Here is a 25,242-nt window from a genome sequence, read left to right on the forward strand (position 1 = left end):
CAAACGGCTTTTTCAATAATTCTGTAGAGCACCTGCTTACGAGCGACCACCTTAAAAACACCCAATAATGTTCTAATGCAACGTGGAAATTCCCTAACGACCATAACAGGCAGGAGTAGCAACAACCAACACTCTGCCAAACATCCAGATCAGCGGTCGCTACTGAGCAAAAACCTCAAACACGGCACCAAAAGAGGCAATCTCTCATTTTTTGTAATATTTTTTTTTTTTTGCATTTGGACAAATTCAGTGATCCGTCACGGTCGAGACACTTGTCTTTAACCTCGTTGCTTGCTTTTACAAACAGGATGTTCACCACCATTATTTTAAAAGGAGGTTTTTGCTTTCAGGTATCATGAAACATTGCCCAGTGGCACCCAATATAAAATCCCCTGCAGAGGGCAAAATGGGACATTTGAGTTTTCTTTGTTTTGATAACGTGGTAATGGACTCCTTGGTGTGAGCGTTCTAAACAAGGTATCTCCAAGTGTTATTTTCTCCACAGAAAAAGGAAAGTACTCCCCCCCCGTCCTTAACTTCCTTCTTCTCCCGACAACACATTCACCGAATTTCTCTTTCTCTAATCACACGTCTTCCCCCTCTGTCTGACTCTTCTGGCACTTCCCGTGTGCTCCGTTTAAAGTGTCACATTCTGTAGTGGCATTTCCTGGGAGGAATTCATCAGTCAACCTTTCCAGACACCAGGCAGGAAAAACAAAACAAAAAAAAAAAAACCCCAAGCATTAAACCAACATGCTACAAATCACATGATACGTGCGAACAACACAAGTCGAGCTGTGACGACATCCATCGTACCTGCCAGAACAGATAGAGGCATCGGGAAGTGTTTTTTTTTTTTAATTAAATGGAAATGTGTGATGAAATGCAATTGAAAATGGGAAATTTAAAAATGACTGAAAAGACACGAGTAACACAGGCTGCGGTGGACACGGGAGGCTGCCTTCCCACGGACGGTGTTTTTGTTTTTAAACATTTTTTTTTATTAAGAGCGATCAGCTCAGACCATCAAGCGATTAGTTACGCCTGACTGGAATGCATGAAAGGGGGCATACTTATACCGGGTATGTGGAGACACTCCAGCGCTTCTAAGTGCAGCAGGGTGGATCAGCGGAGCCCAGCCACGAACTGCGCTGTGCGATTTCCCTTCACTGATACCGCGCCAGCAGAGGCTATTCATTGCCAACAGGCCACCTATCACTGCCTCTAACCACAGCATAATTACCTCGCATCTGGCACCTGCCTCAAAGCGCTCCGTGCCTCGGCTCCAGTTAGCGTCGGACCGCTCCGTGGAGTGTTTAAGAGCTGACATTAGCTGGGTATGTTATTTCTGGGATTGATGTCTCTATTACCTCACGATGCACTCGAGAGGAAAACCTTTTATGCGCGCCACTCTTCTGACTTTCTGACAAAGGGGGAAGGTCAACAGCGAAATGTTTCCGAAAGAAGTGTGGAAAGCCGACTTGAATGGGGGCCTGTTCAGTCTTGCTCCAACCGTCGATTTCTGAACAGCCGTGCAGGTCATTTATGTTTCGCTGCCAAACACGGACACAGTGTGGTATTTGACAGACAGCGAGAAGTCGGTCGTTTCCGAGACATTTCTCCCCCGGCATAACGTTCGAGACGTAGTGTGCGCGCCCTGCCCGGTTCCCATCATCGCCCGGGCAAACTGGAAAATAGACACGTACACTTGTTGGCCCTCATCCTAACTCTCAGCTGTCAAGAGAAGAGTTGTAGCCTCGCTGAATTGAAGGCAAAGGTAATAACGATCTCATTTTTAGACAACTTTTCAAAGAGATCGCAAGAGGCATCAATAACCGGACAGGGGTTTTACTTTGAAAGTGCAGCATGGCGCCGCTGATGGATGTCTTTGTTGACGGAGTTCTTTTCTGAGAAAGGACGCAGCTCGAAACTGGGTTTTCTAATCTATAGTTAAATATACGGTACAACATATGACGTGCTTTAGACTTCTTTTTTTTGTTTGTTAAACAAACAATATTAGTGAATGGATGTTTTTGTTTTTACAGGGGTCACTAAAAATGGCGTTTATTTCTTTTTCCAACTGTTAAAGAAACATACTCCCCCCTCATGTCACCTCTCGTCTGTTTTTCCGCAAAATTGCCCTCAATTTTACAGTTAAAAAGTCTTAAAATTCAATAGTAAACAATTGTATTTTTTCCCTTTTTTTTTAAAAACAGCATTTCACTAATGCTTTAACATGAATGGGAAAAAAACAACAACTCTCATTTCTGTATAATAGTTACAACTTCTCTGCCTAACATTTACACAAAAAAAGCAAAATCTAACATTAAACTTAGACCGTCCTTCCCTTATTTCCAAAAATTTCACAACAGTGTGAAGTTTTCATTGATCATCTATACAATGTGTTCTTGGTTCCTCGCTTTGCATTTAATTTTCCTTGTCTTTAATTCTTCGTGTTGCTACTTTACAGGTTTTCACCTAGCTTGTTTCATGTTTTTGACTTTTTATGCTGTCTTGGCTTAAAAAAAAAATCTCCTACAATGGGGAAGAACAAAAAAAAAGAAGACCTATACTGAAATGTAATATTGCTGTAATATGGCCTCACATAGCCCAACTTAACACCGGTATTTAACAGACCCTCCCTCTTCCATTCACATTGCTATTCTATCGTGGTAGAGCCTTTGGAATTCTGGGTAAACTGACACTCTTGTTTGCTTTAACTTTAAAAGCCCCTGAAAGTCAACATGGCCTCTACAGGGGCTTTCACCTTCAAAAGGGGACCAACTACGGTGATTTAAAAGCCTGACAGAGAAGCATGCATTTACAAGCAGAGATGATGTGACTTTAACGCAAATGTTAAATGTTTTCGGTTGTTAGTTTGCCTTGTTTTCTTCTTTATAGAACCCCCCAAAAAATGTCCCTTTGTGGGATTAATAAAGTATCTATCTATTAAAAAAAAAAAAACGATAAAGGTGAAGACATGAGGAACATCTGCGGCAGGATTTCCAACTTCCTCACGGATTAAATGACACTTCCAAACATCACAGAGATGGGTAGCTTTTGAAAGGATCCCCAGAGTGACCTTGAGGTGCCTCCGTTTATCGAGGGCTCAGCCTGTCAATCAACCAGCCAGTCTCTCAAGCTGAAAGACAACTGACAGCAGACAAGAGGAGGTCCTTTGAAATCTCTTTAATCCATCAGCAGTGTTACATTCCCTCTCCCTCTGACCTCCTCCATCTGTCATTGGCATCTGGCTCTTTCTTTCTTATCGCTTTGAGTGTTATAAGGAGAGATACATTGTGGAAGCAGTCTGGTTTGGATCAGCTCCATGCCTCACTGCAGGAGCAGTTTGCATTGTTTCCCCGTATTGCGAATTATCCCGTCAGCTCTTACATGAAAGGTAAACTCTGATTAAAAAGCAAGATAATAGTATTAAACGGGGGGGGGGGGAAACGACGACACACTAGTGCCTGCTTTATTCTAAAATATAAGAAACTGAGCCTTTTCCATTTGGCTTCATTATTCAGCACATTTTGACCATTTTCGATGATTTACCCCACTTTAGGGGTAAACATGGAACCTGAAGAGAAGGTTTTAGTTCCAGGGATTAGCCTTCATCCGCTGCTGTCAGCATCACATGACTTCTCCTCAAATGCTGGAATGCCGAGCGGTCAGAAGGCACACAGAAAAACCATATTTCTCACTTTATTGTCCTTTGTGAAGTTGTTTTTGCAGTAAATTGCCTTACCAAAACTTCCCTCCCCTGTTCATCTGTACGCGAGCTATTTTAAAACACTTCATCTTCCTTCTGTTTCCTTTGTCTCTGTTTTTCTCTCTCTCTCTCTCTCTCTCTTCCTATCTGTCCCCTAACCTTGCTCTCTGCGTTTTTCTATAAAAGGAAAACTATGCCACTTAGACAGAGGAGCTCCTCACAGTTGGAGAGGGGTGGTCTGACTAAGATGTTCCTTTGGCATGAATCAGAAGCCTCATCTGCATAGAAGTAAAGTCTTACTCAGAAATTTCCACTGTTTATATCCACAGTGAACTTCATGGTACATGATGGTCCCTGGATGCACAAGGTCATAACTAGGTGCTTACTTCACACTTACGGTGACTAAGTTGGTATGTTGAGCCAGTATAATTAATTACTTGAGAAAAAAAAATTGCTTAACAGCTATTTGGGTTTGACAAAGAAGCCATTTGAATTAGCTAATCTTTGCTTTGAGGAGTTGTATCAGCCATTTTTCACAATTATCGGACATGTTATAGGTAAAACTAACCTGGTATTATCAGACCAAAATTCACTTCATGAATAAATTCGGTCTGGCTACGCTCAACTAAGGATTGTTTCCAGTTATTGAATCATAATGGGCATAGACCTCGGGTTAATTTAACCTTTAACCAATCAGCATTGACCACCATATGACATCACAGCAGCAAAATGGGTCATCTCTCTAAATGCAGTCCACACACACACACACACACACACACACACACACACACACACACACACACACACACACACACACACACACACACACACACACACACACACACACACACACACACCAGTGAGTACACACGAGCACTAAAACGTTTGGTTGCACAATATGCATTAAGTGCAAGTTGCAGCAGGACTACATGAGCGTATTGGTCCATTATCACACACAAGTTAAGCATAAACACAAACACAAACACATGACTCTCTACCTCCATCCTCAGCCTCCAAGATTCCCTGGAGATATTTGAAGGAGCCGGACTGTTTGGGTTCAGAGACGGGCTCCTCGTAGTCCTGCAGCATCTTGTAGACGTCTGACTGCGTGTCGAAACCGTTACGGCCCACGGGGGACTGCACGGGAGGCTCCGGGCTGAAACATACAAGTGAAGAAAGAGTCAGTGTAACCTTACTGAAAAGCAATTTGACCCATGATGACTAAAAGACAGGTGACAAAAAAAAACACACAAAAAAACATAAATTTCCAATCAGTGAAGAAAACAAAAAGTAACCCCGAAAACACCCGAAGGTTCTGACTTAGTTTTTTTTCTTTCATCAGGTGGTGTCATGTTGTGTTTTGTGTCCGAGGAAGGAAGGAAAGAAACTGAAGTATCGTAAACAGGACGGTAAACGAAACAGAAGACTGCAGCCAGACGACCAAAGGCAGAAAAGTTTGGAAGAAGCGCTGCATTTTTCTTTCTTTAAACACGCCGTGTAGAGCACATCTCTCGCAGACAGCAGTGGATGCACCGAGGGGGAAACACAGGCGTATACCTTACGCTCCACATGTGACTCCGCGGCCATGAAGTCTTAATCACAACAGCTTTGCGCAATGTTTCTGCATGTTCACCCATCCATCAAGTTCTTCCCCAGCCGTCCCGGATTGGATCCCCCTCATTTGATACATTTAGACAGTCAAACTTCTGGGAGATGAGCAGGGATGCTGACAGACGTGTGCAAATCCCAACACACTTCACTGCATGTTTGTCTTCCACGCCGCCCTCCAGGAGCCAGAGTGTGTGTGTGTGTGTGTGTGTGTGTGTGTGTGTGTGTGTGTGTGTGTGTGTGTGTGTGTGTGTGTGTGTGTGTGTGTGTGTGTGTGTGTGTGTGTGTGTGTGTGTGTGTGTGCGCAGAGTCTTGTCCCGGGGAACTTTGGGAGACTAAACACACGCATTTATTGCCCACTCGGGGGGATGAACAACAACAAATGGCTTTTCCAGTCCACAAGGCTATCTGTGCAGGTGTGTCGAGAGCCCTCCAAAGTGTTTTTGTGTGCATCTGTTAGAGTGTCATCAAAGGAGTCAGCGCGTGCATCCGAGAAGCATAATACACTACTAGTCTATCACATGTGAAGATATGCCTGGTGAGGCTTTAACAACCCAAAGGTTGATGGGTTTTAGAGGCAGTCAACGGAGATGCGCTTCTTTTTCCTTGAGTGATTTTGAATGTGCATTGAAGCAGGTCTGGGAACACTCATGGAGCGATATTTTGGATGCCGATATGCCTCAAAAGCTTCCAAAGCAAACAGCTACCGCATGGATGAGGCTTTTGTTTTCACATCTCTATTTCTGAAGTTGTGTTTTATTCGAGATGATCGCCAAAGTAGACGAGAGACTCTCATGATGTTGACAGCTCTGTAAGTAAATACTTGTCAAAGTAAAACAAAAAGATTGAAAAATAAGCAGCAAATCCTATTTTGTAAATCTTTTTCCACTTTACTTTGGAAGCATATATTTCTTGATTCAATACAATTTGTTCCATTTTTATTTGTTTGCAATAAGCAGTGCAAACACATTATTTCCAGATTGTCTTCCAGAGCAGAGAGAAAATCTGAAAACAATAAACCCCTCTGTCAGTATCAGCTAATCCACTCATCCTGTCAAAACTGTAAATTGTGGTTGGATTCAGGTCCCATTTGTTTGCGTTCTCTCCCACTCTGACGGCCTCACCTGTGTGTGGCACTGAGGCTGAGACCTCCCATCTTGCTCGGCAGACATCTTTCTCCGTTGCTGCCGTTGTGAGCGTAAAGTCCCGCTGGGTTGTTGTACGGAGCGGGCCCGGTGCCGGTGCCGGTGCCGTTGCCGTGTCCGTAGCTGTGGCCGTTGTTGGGTCGGGAGTGTCCGTTGATCAGGTGAGTGGGCTGGGGAGCCGCGGGCGGCGGGGGTTCAGGGGTGTATGAAGGTTTACGGCTGTAACCACCGTATCCGCTGGTGATGGGTCGAAAGTTCTGAAAAAGTAAAAAAAGAAAACGGGGACACATTTTTATTTTATTTTATTTTTTTTTTTTTTTTTTTTTAAACAGGAAGAAGTAAAGAAAATATCACATTCTTGCGGTTTAAAAATATACGTAATTACAGAGAAAATGGGATTGAGTGGTAAAAGTTACAGAGTTTGTTACATTGGATGATGAGTTACTGATGGAAGATGGAAGATGGAAGAAAAAAAAAGAAGGAAAAAAAAAGGATAATGGACCCATTACAGGATAGACAATTATGTTTTGGTTCAGGAAATGAGAGTGAAAAGGGGAACAGTGACAGGAAAACAAGCCTGGTGGTGCCCTAACTGGAAAACCGCAATTCTTCAGGGGCAAGAACAGCGGTTGTTCCTGACTGAGGCTGTGCAGCAGTGAGGTTTATAAAAAAATAATAAATAAAAGGGCTTTTTCCACCTCATTTCGGCTTTTCCCCCCGTCTAGTACTAAGGCTTATTAAGAAGGAGCTTGCGTTAGATTTCCTGCAGATGTTTCTGTCAAAACAAATAAACTTGTGTGGTGTAAATATTGAACTTTGTCTACTGGCTACTCCTTCTACAAACTGAAGAGCTAATGGAGGCTGACAGAGCAGAGATAATGCAAAAGATTAAATGATTGTCTTTTCGACGTGCTGGAGCAGACGCTCTAAATTCCTGCCGCATAACTGCACCGCCGAACTAATGCAGGACAGATGCACAGACACCTACAATTACCCCGCCGTACACTCGGCCAGTGTGTTCACGCTGGGGTCAACGACCTCTCCACGCACAAGCACAAACGATGCAATGACATCATCGAAGCGCTCCGTGTTAACCGCAGCTATCAGCACACTTCAGTGATAGCGCTCCTCGCTGCCAGCTGCGCTCGTCCGTCTCGGAGGACGAACTTTGCAGATAAAGTTTTATTGCAACGCTTGCGATGATGTCACCGCCTCCGATAGCGTTTTAGTGCTTTGAATTCTGGAGATAACCAGCCGCTCTGAAGGACTAAGCAGGGCTGCGCATTATCATAACTTCTGAATATAAACATTTCGGCTCAACCGAAGTTACTTGTTTACGAGTGAAGCAATGCAAGCAAGATGAGAGACAGTCGGACTGTTGCAAGTATGAACCACTGGAGTGAACGCGTGTGTGTGTGTGTGTGAGTGTGTGTGTGTGTGTGTGTGTGTGTGTGTGTGTGTGTGTGTGTGTGTGTGTGTGTGTGTGTGTGTGTCTTTGTGTTTCTGGCCAGTTTAAAGGGCTTTAGCCGCAGGTGGTGGAGGTTCACCGCCTCTGCAGACAGGACCCCTGTCATTTCAACAGATGGGTCTGCTGGACGTCATCCTGTCCTCGGCCCACACACACACACACACACACACACACACACACACACACACACACACACACACACACACACACACACACACACACACACACACACACACACACACACACACACACACACACACACAGAACCACCTCTCCTCTACAGCAACAAGCCCACATCTTGAACTTGGAAAGGCACTCTGTCATTGCCCTGCCTACTGCAGTTAAGACAGATGACTTTCAAGAAATTTAAAACCGCCTCTTCCCTCTCTCCCCAAAAACCTCAGGACAATAAAGACGGCTGAATCGAGAAAAGTCTCTAAACAAACCGCTGGCAGATAGGCATTCAGGGTTAAAGTTCAGGGAAGGAGGCAGGGGGGAGTCAGCACTCAAACGCAGCCTCACCCAGAGAGCCAAACCCTGTTTGGGCAAGATGTCAGAAACACCCTCCTCCTTCCTCAAGTAAACCAGACACACTGAAGCCTGGTTCGAACCACCAAGCCCAGTGCGCCAAACCAGATTCTACTCGTTATCTTTAGCTCTATTTGCACAGATGGTGGACATCATGGGAATTTAATCAAAGTTTCACTCAACCAACACGTTTTTTTTTTTTTTTAAATGTCCTAAATTTGCCCCCCCAAAAAGAAAAGGTTTCATGTTAAAAATGAAGACTGTGAAGATCCTCAGGAGATTCAAATTAAATTTAAAATGGTACTATTGATGTTTTTTTTTATATATTGGTGATCAACTGTTACTGTTTACCATTTATGTCACCTCTTAATTCATCCTTGATCTCTCAATTCCCGGAGAATCTAGAAGGGTGGCGTTCTTCAGAACAGATCACTGTCCCAACATGTCTTTTTAGACTTCATCATTCATTTCTCATATTTAGAGAAGGATGACATCTGCAGATAACAGTCAGAACAATAACTGTATTACAGCCAGGCAAGCGTATTCATGCCTATGCTCAAGAGAATAAAGGAAGTAAGTGGAGGAAAATCCCTGAGAGTGTACTTTGTTGCGCACTCCTACAGTAGATGTTTCAACGATGACGCTAATCTGTACAAACACGACATGCAAAGGACAGGAAATCACATGTTAGCATTCAGTATATGGTGATATTCATCATTTGAAAGCTGGGTAAAGTTAGAAAAGGAGGTTTTGTTAAATTGACTGGAAAGGAAGTCATCCTTGTGGTGGAAGAAGCAGTCTGATGTTCTAGTTAAGTTTAATACTGCGGTGCAGAAATACTCTGTTGCAAATGTTTTTTAAGGGGAACTCTGCAAATGTTTCACATCAAAGTTTGTTAACAAGTCTTGGGGAGTGGTGCCGCATATGTGACAAAAGTTACAAAAAGCATTTTGTGGATGAAGAAGAGCCTGTGCGAAATCTAATAAACTGAACTGGTTTTCAAAATGAAAAAACAACAACAACAAAAAAAAGTCTGTGGCTGTGGAGTTAAAAAGAAGCTAAATTAACTTGCCACAATAATATCAGAACAAAAATTTCCAACCGAACTGTTAGCACTTGAGTTGCATTGTGGGCGCTGTTGGCGCCAGGTTTTGCATCAAAATATACCTATTGCTATACTGTAAAGCAGAAGTTGTTCTGCATAAATAGAAACAATTATTGATATATTAAAGTGTAATTATCACCTTAACGGTGCAGATAACAGCAGAGGGAAAAATACTTTGACTGCTGGGTAGCTGAAAAGCATTAATAATCTGAGTCTACAAGAAAAAAAAGAATGTAGGTGATTATATTGCGCAATATTTGCGTCAATGAATCTACCGCAAATGCTTATATACACTTGCGTAATTGCACTTAGTAACTTCATGTCGCTAATAACTGGCCAAATTTAACCATGCATTATTGAAAGAAAGAAATGCATGTAGTACAAATAAATGCTGTTGAATATTTCGTTATTCTATCAGCCCCAGTTCAGTCCAACATTCCACAAAGACCTGATTCCCTCCTGTTTCAGTAGATTTCCCTGCTGTCAAAGTACACATTCACCCACTTTCATCCTCACACTCCTGTCTGAGATGGTGTGACTCCCTCCGTTTCTAGTGAACTGAACCCTGTGCCCCGCCTCAACCACTCCTTTTGTCTTTCCTGTCTGGCCGTGAACGTCTGTTCCCCAGATATTTGCTCGGGCTGGATGGTAGATTAATGGGGAAGCACATCTGGTGCTTGCCTTATAAAAATGCCACTTTGGCAACATTCAGGACATGCAAGCACTTTCAAGTCGCTCTGATGGGCTAGTGGCTCCGTTTCTTTTTATTACACAAATCAGCTGTAAGCCAACCGTCTCATTACAAAGATTTATTCTTCCATTTCAAGACTCGTCTGCATACAAGTTTGATGGAGATTTTGCTTAAAAGGTGACAGCCAAGTTGATCTGGTCAAGGCCTTATCACCCCAATTCCCTTGGTACCCTTATCTTGTTTTCCCAATACAGTCCAAACAGTTTAAAATGAGTATGAGCAGCTTCAGCCGATCTCCAACAGAAACTCAACAAAACATGATTTCAGAAAAACACCATCTGTGAGATCATCTATTTCTTTCTTTCCCTCTCATGAGATGGGCTACTCTTTCATTTTCTCCCAAACATTGACTGCTTTTCTCCTGGCTCAGAGGAAGAGAAATTAAAAGAGAAAAGGCAATGGAGGAAAAGAACCAATAGCAGTAACAATTTATGAGAACCAGCATTGTCTACCGCTGCATGCTCATAAATTCAGGCAGCCGTCTGATTTCACTGGCCTGTTTTTCAGTGGTAACCAAGCATGGGTAATGGTTCAGGAAGAGTGGCCATGTATGAGTGTCAAATAAAGAAGGAAAACCACAAAGAGAGACAGAAAAAAGGAAGAAAAGAAAGGAAGGAGAGTTTGTTTTGCATGGACTATATTTAACCGAGGTGCTTTCAGTCAAGAGGCGCCAAGTTAATTCATTCATTAACCTGACTCTGATCAACAGAGCTTCAAGAGAAGACTGCAGTACCTCATTCCACATCTACAGTTTGGTCGGAGCCGGGTAGACAGCCGAGGGGAGGAGGGGTAGAGGAGGGCGGAAAAAGGTGGAGGGCCTTAATTGAAATCACATGTCTGTCTTTAACCGAGGACCGAGACCTCAGCCTGCTGCCCTCACCAGACACACGTACACAAATTTATGATAATACACACACATGCAGACCACTTCCTCCTCCGCTGCCTCCTGCATGGTTTAATCCCCCTGGACATTCAAAATTAAGCTTCTCACATGGCGCTCTGCACCACTAACCAAACACAAACCAGCCCTTTACGGCTCCCTGGGCCCGGCCCTGGGTGCCTCGCTCAGAGGACAGACCGCAGAGGAGGTAACAGGGGGCAGAAGTGGAGTGGGGGTGCTGTGGTTAACAAAACAGAGGAATGTAGGCTTCTAATGCATGAAAGTGAGAAAATCTAACTTCCGCATTTATTTTTTTCCCCCACTACCCTCAGGGTTGAAATGATTTTTTTTTTTTTATTGTGATGTAACCTTGTAATGCAGCCTGGAAGTAACCTAACTACCTACAGAAATGTTCCGGCCAGCTGAGCTGTGGAGGTTGGTAGCTGGCAATGACCAAAAATGAAAAGGGTCATTTTGAAAAAAAAAAAAAAAACCAAATAGGTGAAATGTTTGGGTTTGTTAACCGTCAGCTGTCCAGCAGTTAGCTTGGTTGCTAACACGCTGATAATTAAAAGTCTCTGCTTCCTCCCTTTTGGACTTTTCCCCCCCTCCATTCCCCCAGAATTCAGTACTGTCGGGATAGTTAGCCGTTAGGTCAGCGGTGCAAAGATGCACATCAAAGTTCACCAAGAATCAATCTGAACGCTAGTAGATTGATGATGATCTACAGGAAAAACTCCACAGAAATTCCATTGAAATTAACTTGGCCTTTTTATTGGTAGTGAGTAAGAGCTGAATAAGGAAATATTTCTATAAAATATAACAGTCATCACTGAATTTCCACCTCCAGATAAATCATTTACGCAACCGCAGTCCTCTACAAAATCATGACCGTTTGCTGTCCTGGCTCCTAAATGGTGGAATGAGCTCCCCAATGACATCAGGACAGCAGAAAGTCTGTACATCTTCCACCGCAAACTAAAAACACACCTCTTCCGACTTTACCTTGAATAGCAGAACTTTAGTAGCGCATAAAATGGCACTTACTGATAGCACTTTGTAGTTTGGCTTTCTTGAAGAAATTGTATTTTCTTGATTCTTGTAGTTCTGGGTTTTGTACCCTCATGGTTGAAATGCACTTATTGTAAGTCGCTTTGGATACAAGCGTCAGCTAAATGTAATGTAATGTAATGTAAGGTCCTGTGCTTTCTGTTGTTCCTTTTATAAAACAACTTCTCAATCAAATCAATTCTCAGTTTAGCTTTATGAAAAATAAATTACCAAAACTATAAAAACCACAAGCCAGTCTATAGAGAGGTGTGGGTTGCTTCAGGGGTTAAGGATCAGTGTCACCGAGCCGGCTATCATTAGGACCCAGAAAATCAGCCAGAAAATGGACCGAAAAGAAAACAGAAACCTTTAATCCTTGACGAACCACAGAAAGACGGTTACTCGAAATCTTTAAAGTCTGAATGAGCCTGGACAGGTGCGGTCTCTCTGGATCTTAGCTACTCCACGCACTCCTCAGCTTGCTGATAGGCGAGCGGAGCAGGGAAGGCTTCATTAGGAAAACCCAGAGACAGATTTGGACATTTCAGGGGATTACTGGCTGATTAGTGAACACAAACAACCAAATATGTGGGGTCACAGGTCTGTAATCTGAAAGGCCTGCTTTGTGGATGAGTGCGGAGCTGCTAAAAAGACCTTACACCAGCAATGCTTCACTGGTTTGAGAATTCCTGACAGGGGATAAAGTAGAAATGGACCCAGTAAACAAGCTTCGGCAACCCCTGAGAATACTTGAAACCATTTACTGACCCCATACTGTTAAAACACATTCTGCGACTATTCCCGTAAATGCACAAATATGCATCTTTTACAACTTTTGAACTCTATCTCGTGCCGTTAAAAGCCAGCTGGTTCTTAATGATAGTCGTTGGAAAGCAACTGCCTCGTTCCATTCATAAAACAAACTTGTATCACGCACACACTTTTGCTTTAAAAGTAAAATCCAAGTCCAGGCACAGAAGGAAATACGGTCAGTAAGTCATGCAAGGGCTCTATCTGTCAGTTCCTGTTAATGTTAGCCTGGAGAATTGAGTTTCAGCTGCCAGCTCCCGGGCCGAGACAGGAGGCCTCTCGAGTGACGTGTGATCCAGACCTCTCAGCTTCCGCATTGTGAAGCCTCATTCTTTCCACGGAGCTGTATAGTGCTCGACCACAATGGTCATCACTGTAATAATAGGCTAGCTGCCATCAGTGGCATTCTGATACTGCTTGCCAAAAAAATACTCTTAGACTTTAACATTGAGTGTCGAGGCCATTCCCACCTACTTGAAGCTGCCACTGTGTAATTTCAGAAAAGGAATTTTGAAAACCTGAAATGTCAGTAACTGATGGTGCTACTTTAACTGGTGCATGAAACCAAATGTTAAAACGCAGATGTCAGATCAGATTACCATTTAAAAGACAGAGAAGCATGTTTTCTTTAAAACTGCCTTTCTCATTGGTAAAAGGCGATTTGGATTTTTACATGCCACTGCATTCCTGACTGTCACCGCATGTACTCATGTCAAATACATTTCCATAAATATGGAACTATGGTTTGATACACAAGTGGTCCCAATCCTGTCTGGATTAAAACGGGCCAGATGTAGATGCCCTGGAAAAACAGAATGATGGAATCTGATTTGCAAAGAGATAATTCGCAAAGAAAAGTGCTCTCATGCTGTCAAGGTAATACAAATTTTGGACAGCAATCAATGTTAAGTGCAAGATGGGCTTCTGATGAGAATAAAATGTGACTTTGATTGAACAAAAATGCCACAAAAGGCCTCCTATTTCAATGAGGTTGAACTTTTGTAACTCATTTCTTAAATATTGTAAAGCTAGTGATTTGGTCAGCTGTACATATATTACAGTGGACTTTCAAAGATGTTGGTATTGCTTCAAAATCCTTTCCCTCAAGTGCACCTCATCGTTTTGCATGAAATTTGGCAGCTGTGCAGAACATCTGATCACAACTCATTTCTCTTCCCAGAACTTTGTACACAAGTTTCTACACATACTTTTTATGTTGTTTTCCTTCTGACACCTTAACATTACCTCATCCCAACTGTCCCTCTTTATCACAATTATTTATATTCCAGGAAGTTGTGTATGACATCCGGTAGTCTGTGGACAGTCTTGCCAAGATATGAGCACAGTTCCTTGGAAACACACCGTACAATCCCACTGAATTCCCCAAACCAGTCACATAAACACGTCCGGAGGTCTCCGCAAAAACAGTCATGTCAACAGTGTCCAGTCAAATGTTTACTTCTTGTATATCCAAAAATACATTTCCTCATCAGCTTTTATGAGAATCTCCCGTGTTCCCGAGGTGAAAGGAAACACCTCATGTGTCACTTTCCTGCTCGGTAGCAAATTCCCACAAGTGAGACTGGAATTTCCAAAGTCGCCAGTTGGTGAAGGGGTCCATGAATACAAAAGGAAAATGTTAAATACAGAACGTACTGAAGGACTCCATCAGTAGACTCAAAGCTGCTGTATTCCTAGGCTGGAGAAGTGTGTGGTCATTTTCCAGAGGAGTTGTTTTGTTTAAACATCAGTGTCCAGGTGGGCCTCTTTGGTTTCAGTTCTCCCTCTGCCAGTCAAAGCATACAGCTTCAGCGTGAATCTTAATGTTAGGGGTGAAGTCACGTGACGGAAGGCACGTTTTGAATGACAGACAGGCCGTGTTTGATTCAGTTCATTTTTGCTCAGGCGGAACCAAACTGTCTCTTCGTTGGAGTTAACGTGGGCCAAATGTGTCACATCACAGCGTTTGGTTCTGTCGAAATGAGGGAGGTCACAGCACATCTATTGTTTCCAGAGTGTCTCAGGAACAATCAGTACTGTTACGTGTTCAAGCTGGATCGGAACACAGCGAAGAAAGAGGGAGCGTTGGTCTTTTATGTGACCCCAGAGAGCGGATGTTTCCTTTTTTTTCCCATGCTAAAAAGAAGCCACCTGAGCGTGACGCTAAAGTGGCCCTGACTTGGCAGTTACCAGCTGTCCTGGTTCACTTCATTAAACGAGACGCCAGAGAGCCTTTTTAGACTTCAGCGAGAGAGAACGGAAGGACTGGATAAGATGTTACAGCGATACAGCGGGAGGGGAGAACGCAGGAGAGGAGAGACGGACTTGTTACTCTCGTATTACCCACATGCAAAACCCTCCTGTCATGCACGTCTGTATTTGTATAAACTGTTGTAGCTGATGGTTCCTCTCACCCAGATTTGGCATTTCCTTGTGTTAATCAAAGCAAGACCCGAGTTGGTGCTTGCTTGCTTGCTTACAGACTCTTAACACAACTGCTATACCTCACTTCACACTCTTATTTACCTTCAATCTTTATTGGCTCCAAACATTTCCATCCATGAGCTATTGCACTTTGGGGTTTTGATCGAGTGTTTTTCCCTTGGAAATGCATTTTTTTTTAGGCAGCTTACACACTATTGTATTTTTAGGGGTTTTACCTGCCTACAGTACTGCGTGATGCCATTTTTAATGTAATTTACTGTAAATCTTGGCCTGCAGTGAAGAAGCATGAAAGTTGATCTGTCCATGACTGTTATGCCCGTGTACATTGAGTAGTAATATAGGTCAAGGGACCCTGATATGCAAAATAATGGATGAGGTGGACACATAGACACATATTTTATAGCATAAAATGGAATTTCTTCTTCTTTGGCTAATTTGTTTATTGTAAAACCCCTCAAAGTGTATCATCCTGTTTACTGCCACCCGGTATCACACCTACCCGGTATCACACCAACCCGGTATCACACCAACGCGTCAATGACACCTGTCAGTCCACCACAGGATGCCGTGTTAGTGTCACATTCTGCCTCGTCTAGGTGTGAAAAGTAGGATGCCTTAAGCAAAAACCACGTCAGGTGAAGGAAACGCTAATGGTTTTGGTTGAATATGATACGGTCCACATTTGGTGAAGTCTAGGCACAAATATTACTCAGCTGGGGTTGAGAAAATATCATGGTTTGAGATAAAATAAGTCGTTTTATGCAAGTAATGTTACATAACATACGTTACACAAATACGATACATTATGCAAGTAAGTTACTTGCAGAAATAAAAATCTTTCTCACTGACTTGCACACAATTCTCACAGGTGTTTGGTCTATCCATCAAGCCTTCTCTTTGTACTTCGTCACACCGAGTTCAAAACATCACCCAACTATATTTGAAGCTAGTTACAGTATGCTCCGTTTCAGTGAGTTATTTTCTTTGTATCGCAGCATCATGAAGAAATAATGAATGTGTATCTAAATACCCCCTAAACCACTAAATACCCCAAAAATGTTTGTAGCAACAGACCACATCAATTTATCGATTGGTCATTTCAGAGTAAAAGTCCCGTGGGAGTCCCCTGGGAGGCTGCCAACATCCCAGTCGAGAAATCATCTGGTAAGAACCACTGACGAATTACACACTGTATGCTAAGCGCTTCCTTCACTGCCACTCAGAACAGTACGTTCATGTGAGATGTCAGACTCTTAGTGATGAGTGGACAGATAGATTTCACTTCAGGTCTTTGTGTGCCCATTCCACCCTTTTAGACATGGACACGCTGAGAGACACGCAGATCCGTCCCGACTCCTCGACCACCCCAACACAATACTTGACAAATGGACATCTCTCGCATGTCCGAGACACAATATGCTCATTGTCCGTCTGTTTCGGTCACACAGTCTCCACACTCACAGCATATGTGCGCGCACACACCTCCTATTCTCTCTCCATGCTCAGAAACCTGCGAGCCTGCCAGCACTGGAAAACTTGGAAAAAGATCATCTGCTCGAGTTCATCATGCCTCAAATATCCTTCTGGCAGCTGGTACGCTTGGAGAACAATCAAGATACTATTTCCAAAACCATTCCAGTGAACAGCGAGATGAATTATCTCATTTATAATCAGGAGAATGATGGTGTACATGCTGTTTACAGATCCAGTGTTGTGCCTGTTTCCATAGATTCTGTTTATCATATAAACAGACTGAGAAGACTTGGGTCTCACACCCAGGAAACTCTACTTTAAAAGTTATGACCCTAGTTATGATTTAGTTCCTTTTGTGGCTCATGTGGTGGGTTAGAAAAGACCCAGAAAAATGTGAAGCTTACTCACCATCAGCCAACTTCTGGTTTTAAGGTAACTGGTAGAGTTGCTTTTCTACAGCATTTAATCTGAATAGCTACATCTGACATGTATTTGTCAGTGGTGTGTTGGGATGGTGGCATTTGATTGGTGGATATCTCAGACTTTATGGGGCATAAAACCAGAAAACTACTAGGCTATAAAATAGCACTGGGGGGCAAAGAAAGGAGGGAAAAAAAAAACTGAACAAAAATTACACAGCAAAGATTAATTTTGAACATTTTAACTTCTATGTAGTTGCTTCTCTTATTCATGGACTGTTGTCGAGTTACTCAACCAATGCCTGATCGAATGCTAAACCGTGAAACTGTGTGTTGGCAGCATGAGAAAGTGAGGCAGATGAGTTCTAACAGCAACATACTCGACGTAAATTCAAATCTAAAAGATACACCTGGGGCTGGTGGGTTGAGTAAACAATGGTTACCTGTGAGTCAGGCTCCATGTAAGGACTTGTCTTGCCGTCTTCACTGGGAGTTGGCGACCACACTCTGTCTCCCGATCCTGATCTGAAAGACGACACCCATGAGAGAAAGAGAGAGTCAGATAAATCTTGTGCCATTTAACACCCGTGCACTGAAGCAAGTCATCATTTTTGTGCTGAGAAGTATGGCTTTTTCTTGGCTGACAGGTTTTTCCACAGAGGGTATAGAGCATAATCATTTCTGAGTGTGAATGTCTGAAAAGAACCCCCCCCCCAAAAAAAAAAATGAAAGTAGACACCGTCTGCTTTATTCCTTTTAGAGTTACTGTGAACTGGGAGAGATGAGGATTCCAGCTTCACATAATATCCCATAACTGTTGTCTAATATGAGCTGTGCAGGTCCCGTCTATGCGCCAAAACACTCACAACGCTGCAGTTTACAAATCATATACTGTCTTGGTACCTTTGTATGAGTGAGAGTGGGCTTATGTGGATTTCTACATTTGGCAGGTTTCACATTTGGAATGGGGATTAAGCTACTTTCTGTACTCCTTCCACTGATACAGAGATAAAGTCACCGTCACATCATAACTCCACTGAATTAACTATCGCTGGAAGAGCACTCGGCCTTCTGGAGCCATGGATTCTTCAAAAGTAGTGATAACTGAATTACTGGTATCTGAGCCCCCCACCCCCACCCACTAAGATTACCAGCAACTGAAGAAAAAGTACATGACTTACAGTGATGATAAAATATAATATTTACAGCACTGCTGAATGGGCCGACTGCGTACACACAGGCAGGGGGCCACGTAATGTCTTTCTCCCTTTAAAAAGGCATAAAATAAAAGGTGTTAGTGAAACCGACGTTGGCCAACTTATTTCTCAGGCCGATAAAATATTGTGGTTGATTCCCATTTGCATTGCCAACAGCTCCTTTGCAACGGTATTTCACTTTACATGTTGAAGCAGTGGCAGTTTTCATGTCATAAAGGGTTGAAGGGGAATTGTTTGGTTCATCTGGATTTTGTTGCCATAGCGTTGGCTGTTAAGTAGGAAAGCATCCCACTTCCAAAATGGTAACACCAGGACATCACACAGAGGAACTAAAGGACTTGTGTGTGTGTGTGTGTGTGTGTGTGTGTGTGTGTGTGTGTGTGTGTGTGTGTGTGTGTGTGTGTGTGTGTGTGTGTGTGTGTGTGTGTGTGTGTGTGTGTGTGTGTGTGTGTGTGTGTGTGCATGCATTCGTTGACCCCACAGGGCGGGGAGTTGACGTCTAAAGCGATGAGGTCATCGGGGCAGCAGCTGGCACAGCTGAGGCAATGCTTCAGATATGAACCACGGAGGTGTTGCTATCAAGGAAGCTCTTATGAGGCGCCGAGTGTCTGGCAGAGGAGCAGCAGCTACTGCGTAGGATGCAACCTCTCCTTCCTCGAGTTTCCTCCACAATCCATGGACAGAAAGCCTTCATGTTTTCAGATTGTTTGGTTGCGACAGTTACCGCACAAACAGCCCTTTGAAAGGAGTGAAAGATTAGTGTGAAGTGGCCTTTTTCAGTTGACATTTTGGACATGCAAAAGAGAACCATGGAATTTATCGCTCAGCCATAATAACTGGAGTTTTGAATGCAGAGGCGTGACTGGAAACTGTGAGGGACAGTTTGGGATTTAAGCATTACACTGTTGTTGTCATTTTACTGTCGGTATGTCTGAAGAGGGAAGGCACTTTTTTATTTTTTTTATTTAACAAAAAAAATATTCCACTGGAAACAACTTCTCCACAGCTGGACGTTAATCAAGCTTCATATTTCAAATATTGAGTAAAAGAGATAATCCGGAAGCCGATTTGAAGTTTGTCTAAATGTAACATAAACAGTCACAACAGACGGAGACAATCTGCTGCAAACAGTCTGATTTGGGACAGTGGACGATGTTGTTATTTTTGGTTTCACTTGCAGTATTGAATCAGTTTGTGAGGGATTTTCCCAGAAACGTATGGAACGGATAACAATCCTGCATCAGACCAGCAGCGGGTACGCGTTCAATAACCTGTTGATAATCTCAGTAACTCTGTTTCACTTCCCTTTACCTTTCCACTTCTTTGTCTGATACAATCAAAAATCTCCCGAGTAGTAAGACGTGTCTGGAAATTCCCTTTCAAATTTGCTGATGCATGAATGAGATCGCCATGATCTGTAAGGTCAAAGAACGTTTTCTTTCAAAATCAAGTTTCAGACTGAGTGGCTTTATTTCATTTTCACTTCTACCAACTCGAACTAATGTGAAAGTACTCTGAGAGGACTGATTGTCACGGCAGGTCAGTGCACCAAGTCTGTTAATACCGAGTCACAATGATAAAAAGGACAGAGGTGAATAGTCCCAAACGAATTCTTAAAGCGTCATCTTTGATTTGTACCCTCCAGCACCCCTTCTGTTCTGAGCTGTACACACCAATGTTGAGCAAGGTTTGAATACAGACAAATGAAAGGGACAGAAAAAGACTCTATAAACAGCATTTTCATTTTGGTGACCAGAAAGAAAATTCATAGTAGGGAAGCGTAAAACGCAAAATGTCCCACAAAATTTGGACATGGGTTTATGACAGAAAAGAGATAAAAGTGAAAAAGAAAAAGGAACCACAGAAGGCAGAAGAGAAAATAAAGAACGTCTCAGATCATCATGAAGATTTTCCTCTTCTTTCCTTTGGTCATATTTTCCCTTGCCTGACCTCCCCCTGCCAGGTTTAATTTCCTGATTGGGGAGATCTGGTTTTCAGAGCGGTGGATGAGTTTACTTTGGCTGCCCAGGATCGCCATGTTCGAAGGAGGAGCGTGAGACAGACGGCTGAAAACCAAGCACCCTCAAATTAAGTAGCGGCCGATCGCTGATCATTTCACGGTTCACTTAGAGTGTAGCCTCACTACCACTCTCTCAAACCCAAAAGGGTGGTTTTCAGCCCTATCGTACATCAGCCTCCCATATGTCATTTTGTAATGTGAGTGCTTCCATGTTTTCTCCTTAGGGAGTAAGAGGAGGCAATCACCTTTTAAAGAGCAGTTATGGAGTCCATCAGTAGATCCAAAGGGGTCGCATGAAAAAAAAAATGTTGCAGCTGGGTGATGACGAGACCAATTTCCACCCCCCAACGCTTCCCTCCGCAACAAAGCCTCTCTCTCTCTCTCTCTCTCTCTCTCTCTCTCTCTCTCTCTCTCTTTCTCTCTATGTTGCATTCACAACCACAAAAAAAGAGACCTCGGGAGAGCGTGGGGGGAATGATGAGGTGAAGGGAGGAGGAGGAGGTGCTGGTAGTGGAGGGGCGTGGGCAAGTTGGTTCCTTTGGAGGTTCCTTTTTTGTTTTTGTCCCAGCTGGAGTCCTGTGCTCCTTTGGTCCCACGAAGCCTCGTGGATAATTCCTCAGTTGTGAGTCACAGGTCGGTGAGCCACAGCGAGAGAGCGGGGGGTGGTGGTGGTGGTGGGGGGGGGGGAATCCTCCACGAGAGGGATCGAACTCTGTCTTTTCTCCGATTCCCGCTTTCTTGTTTTGGTTTGACTCTCCAGATCGTGATCAGATTTATATTTTCCTCTCTGCAGGGCTCGGATATGCACTCATCACCCAAAGCCCTGAACAAAGCCTTGTCCTTCACTACTGCATGTCTAACCGTATACAAGTATAAAACGCTGTTAGTTAAAGCCACTGAAGAAGACCCAGATGTGACTGAAAGCTCTGAAAAAGCCGCCAAGAGAAACCTTGAGATTTTCTACATAAATGTCGATCCACTGACATCTTTTGCGGCCGTCGCAGTAAAATGGAGAATTGTATTTATGATTCTCTATTTCTTCAGTAAAAAGTAGATCCAATGAACACCTTTTTATAGCGAGGTCTGTGGATCATCCTGAATAACTAGGACATTGCATCTGAACGCAGCGGTCTTGTAAATGTCGATTTCTATTTTTTTTTGAGAAGGACGAATTAATTTCCCGAAGTAGAAGCCAAACCCCAGATATTACAAAACTGAAACTGTATGCGTGTTTACATAAATCTGACCTTTAGAGCTCTAAAGCATCAGCACTGTGCTCCTCATCCCAGCCTGGACCCAATCAAAACATTTCCTTCCCTGCGTTAAGTAGAATTGAAAGCAGAGCATCCATATTTCATGTGAAGATTTTTTTTTTTTTTTTTTTTTAGGGCAGGAGAACAAGACCCATTGTCAGAGTAACACACACAGCGCAGGCATCACGGCTCACATTTCAGCACATTTAACTTGCCGCCACAGCAGGACTCTTTCCGAACAGCCTGGACAGCGGTGGAAACACGTCCCAACCGCCGTCATCGGTCTCTCGGGCCACTGCAGCCACATGGCTTTCGCCAATAAGCTCTGGCAGAAGGAAGGAAAACTGCAAGGAGGTGAAGAGAAAAAGATGAAGAGAAGATATAAAAAGAAAAGTGGATTAGTGGGGTGGGATTTAGGTTTGGAGGCAACAGCGCGGTACGTGGAGGTCAGGGTTGGAGGGAGCTGAGGGACGAGGAGGTTGAAAAGAAGGGAACGAAGGAGCGAGGAGAAGCTTACCACCACAGCTGGTTCATGTGTTCACTGACACTGTTTAGGTCTGAAGATATACAGAGCGAGCGAAGCAGACATGACACGCTTCAATAACGTGTCAGCCATTTCTCTTCCTCCCAACTGAGACGGCACGGCTCCATTCGAACGCCGTTGCCAGGAAGTAACAGAAACTAGCAAGGGTGTTTCACCTCACAGCGGAGTGTTGAAAGGCCGGCATCAGTAGGGAGGTCTGACGGAAAATGGAAATCTGCGTTTAAGCGTTGACCTCAGAGCACTTTTTTGTTTCCTGGTCTCGCCATCTTTCGTCGTTAATGTTTCCCACAATGTATCTGCTTCATTCAGCCTTTAGTCTGTCCTCTCACTTAATTGCTATTTGAAGAAGAAACCATAATTACACACAAGTACACACACTTATAGGTAGTGTAATTGTATGCTCCATTTCTGGTTTAATTTTCTTGGTGCTATACAGATGGGTGGTAAATGGATGAAAACGTGTCAATAAATTATCGGATATTGTCACCGAATCACTGAAAGGTTTGACGTGTAGAAAAATGATATGTAGCAGTTACTACAGCCTCTACGGTCACCATTTCATCATCGGTTTGTCCTAAGCGGCGCTCACCACCACCGTCAAGGAAAACGCCTGAAGAGAGGGAATACTGTTTTGAAGAGTGGCATTGTTGGTTCTTTCTCCAGAGACTTGGGAAAGCTTTGGAGGCGTTATGTGGCCTAAAATTTTCCTAAGCCCCAAGACTCAAGACAGTATACCTTTGTTTGGTGCTTTAGCATGCTTACATCGCAGCGAAGGCTAAAGTCATTATTCTTGCATGAATTTGGTCATAAACATAAGTATTGGATACGTTTTAATACGATATATAATCATTTTTGATACGCTAGTTTTCATCAATTCATCCTGATGGAGACAAATATCTGCACCAAACTTTATGACGGTTCAGACAAATTTTCTAAAATCCACTGAAAGATAGTTTAAAAAAATATTTTGAAACGTGAGAGAAGATATATTTTTTAAGTATACGAAACCAGTATCTGTTGTCGAAGAAAGCAAAACAAAGCAGTTCACTGCGACTTCTGGATCAAAAACATTTGAAAAGAATTCTACACAAATGCCTGGAAGTGATTTTTCACGATGCCTCTTCATGTCTTGTTCAGCTTTCACGAGTTTCCCCGAGGCACATAACTTGAACTTCCCCAAAGCTGAGCGACCTTTAAAATGCTCCATAATAAGAAATTTAAAAAAAAAAATGCGGGTTATGAAAGTCACAAATGTGGACACATTACAAAGAAACATTCTTGTGTTACACAAGACCTCAGGCTCAGATGCTCCCAGTGTACTGTAATTTTGGTTCACAGCAGACGTGTAGACTCGTATATTTGTCCATCGGCAGCAGCACAAAATTACAGGTCTCCCGTTTCTTGTGACTGTTTGGAGTATTTTATGGCGTAGTCCTTTAATGAGGGCTGAGAACTGCTGTCCTCTAAAATATTATTTTCTAGTGAGTCAGCATGGGTTCTTCGAGTCACTCCCAATTATTTTAAATCCTGGATCAATGGTCGCAATTAAATAATCCTCGGTTATTTCTGTAGCCCACAACTAAGGAGTGTTTCCAATGAACTGAATATCCCATGTTTCACATCTCCTTCCATCAATCACACACATCCTCATCTTCTACATAGTAGCATGGCATCCCCATTGGCCCAATAAATAATAACCACGGGTTTACGCGCCAACCAGAAAACACCATGTGGCTGCTTCTCTACAGCTCATTATTTCTGGGAGAACTTTTTCAAGGTTTTAAACATTCTGAAGCTTCTCTATTATTTCCCTTTTAATTTTTATGGGTTTCTTGGTGGTAGCAGCCAAAACTATTACCTTTTTTTTTTTTTCCTATTCAGAAATTTGGGATTTTGCACTGTTGGCAGCTATATTTGTTTGTCTGGTCAGTCATAGTGACCGTTGCTGTTTATTAACACATGATTTCCTGTGTAGACCTTTTCCTGGGAAAAAGTTACAGCGCACTTGATGTTTAGGAAACTGAAAACAATGTTTAATCACATGGCAATTAGTTAAAAAAGAACTGGATTGGGTGACATACAGTAGGTATTGTATTCTATGCTGGAATTTGTGTGACTAACGTAACGTTCCCTTGTCTTTTTTTCTCCATAATATGCAGGAGGAATATTCAAAAAGGATTTCACAACTTCTGGCGTTTCATGTCCTTTATCTGATGGAGAGAAACTGAGCTGCACTGCGCTTTCCGTTTAATTTAATTTCCAGAAATGCATAAAGCAGAAAATGTTGGCTGTAAAAAAGCATTCTCGGCGGAGAGGAGCCCGTGTGGATTCCTCACTCAGTTCTCCAGTCTTTTTCCACCTAACAATCCTAAACGTTCAGGTCCATTGTTAAAATGTTCGTTTGCGTCTGCTTGAACCCCTCTTCCTCCATCTTCCCTCCACTTCACCAGCATTTCATTTCGGCTCTGTGTACTGGAGGCAAAAGGTGCATGCCTATCTCTCAGACACGCCTTTCCGGTCTCCTGTCCGGCAGCAGGGAAGCTCGCACTGTTATTATTTAACCAATTTATTGCGGAAAGGTCACATTCCAGCAGCAGGCCTGGTCCAGCTTCTTGTTATTTGACCCTGAATCCAACCGTTATCTTGTCAGTTTAAATGGAAAACTAAGGAGGGCTGATGAAAAGCATACATTGGTCTACATCGAGTACCTTCTTGGACCTTCGCAGTATAGCTATAAAAAGTTACTGAATTTGGTCATTTTAACCTCCTAAACCCAACCCATTACAGAGTCTTGCATTGCTTATACCCACATTA

General features: G+C 43.0%; 1 protein-coding gene across 1 annotated transcript in view; it reads right to left on the reverse strand.

The window, feature by feature from the left end:
* pdlim4 (PDZ and LIM domain 4) overlaps window positions 1-25,242 on the reverse strand; it is a 42,423-nt gene that overhangs the window by 4,526 nt on the left and 12,655 nt on the right. Inside the window, exons 3-5 of the mRNA XM_069717483.1 lie at window positions 17,838-17,919; window positions 6,445-6,722; window positions 4,711-4,868 (exon numbers count right to left, since the gene is read on the reverse strand). Coding sequence (XP_069573584.1) covers window positions 4,711-4,868; window positions 6,445-6,722; window positions 17,838-17,919 — 518 coding nt within the window. The remainder of the gene's footprint in view (window positions 1-4,710; window positions 4,869-6,444; window positions 6,723-17,837; window positions 17,920-25,242) is intronic.

The sequence above is a fragment of the Brachyistius frenatus genome, unplaced genomic scaffold (genome assembly GCF_029030835.1).
Source record: "Brachyistius frenatus isolate BFR_SWC_R1_liver_20210118 unplaced genomic scaffold, ASM2903083v1 Contig_5, whole genome shotgun sequence".
Taxonomy (NCBI): Eukaryota; Metazoa; Chordata; class Actinopteri; family Embiotocidae; genus Brachyistius; species Brachyistius frenatus.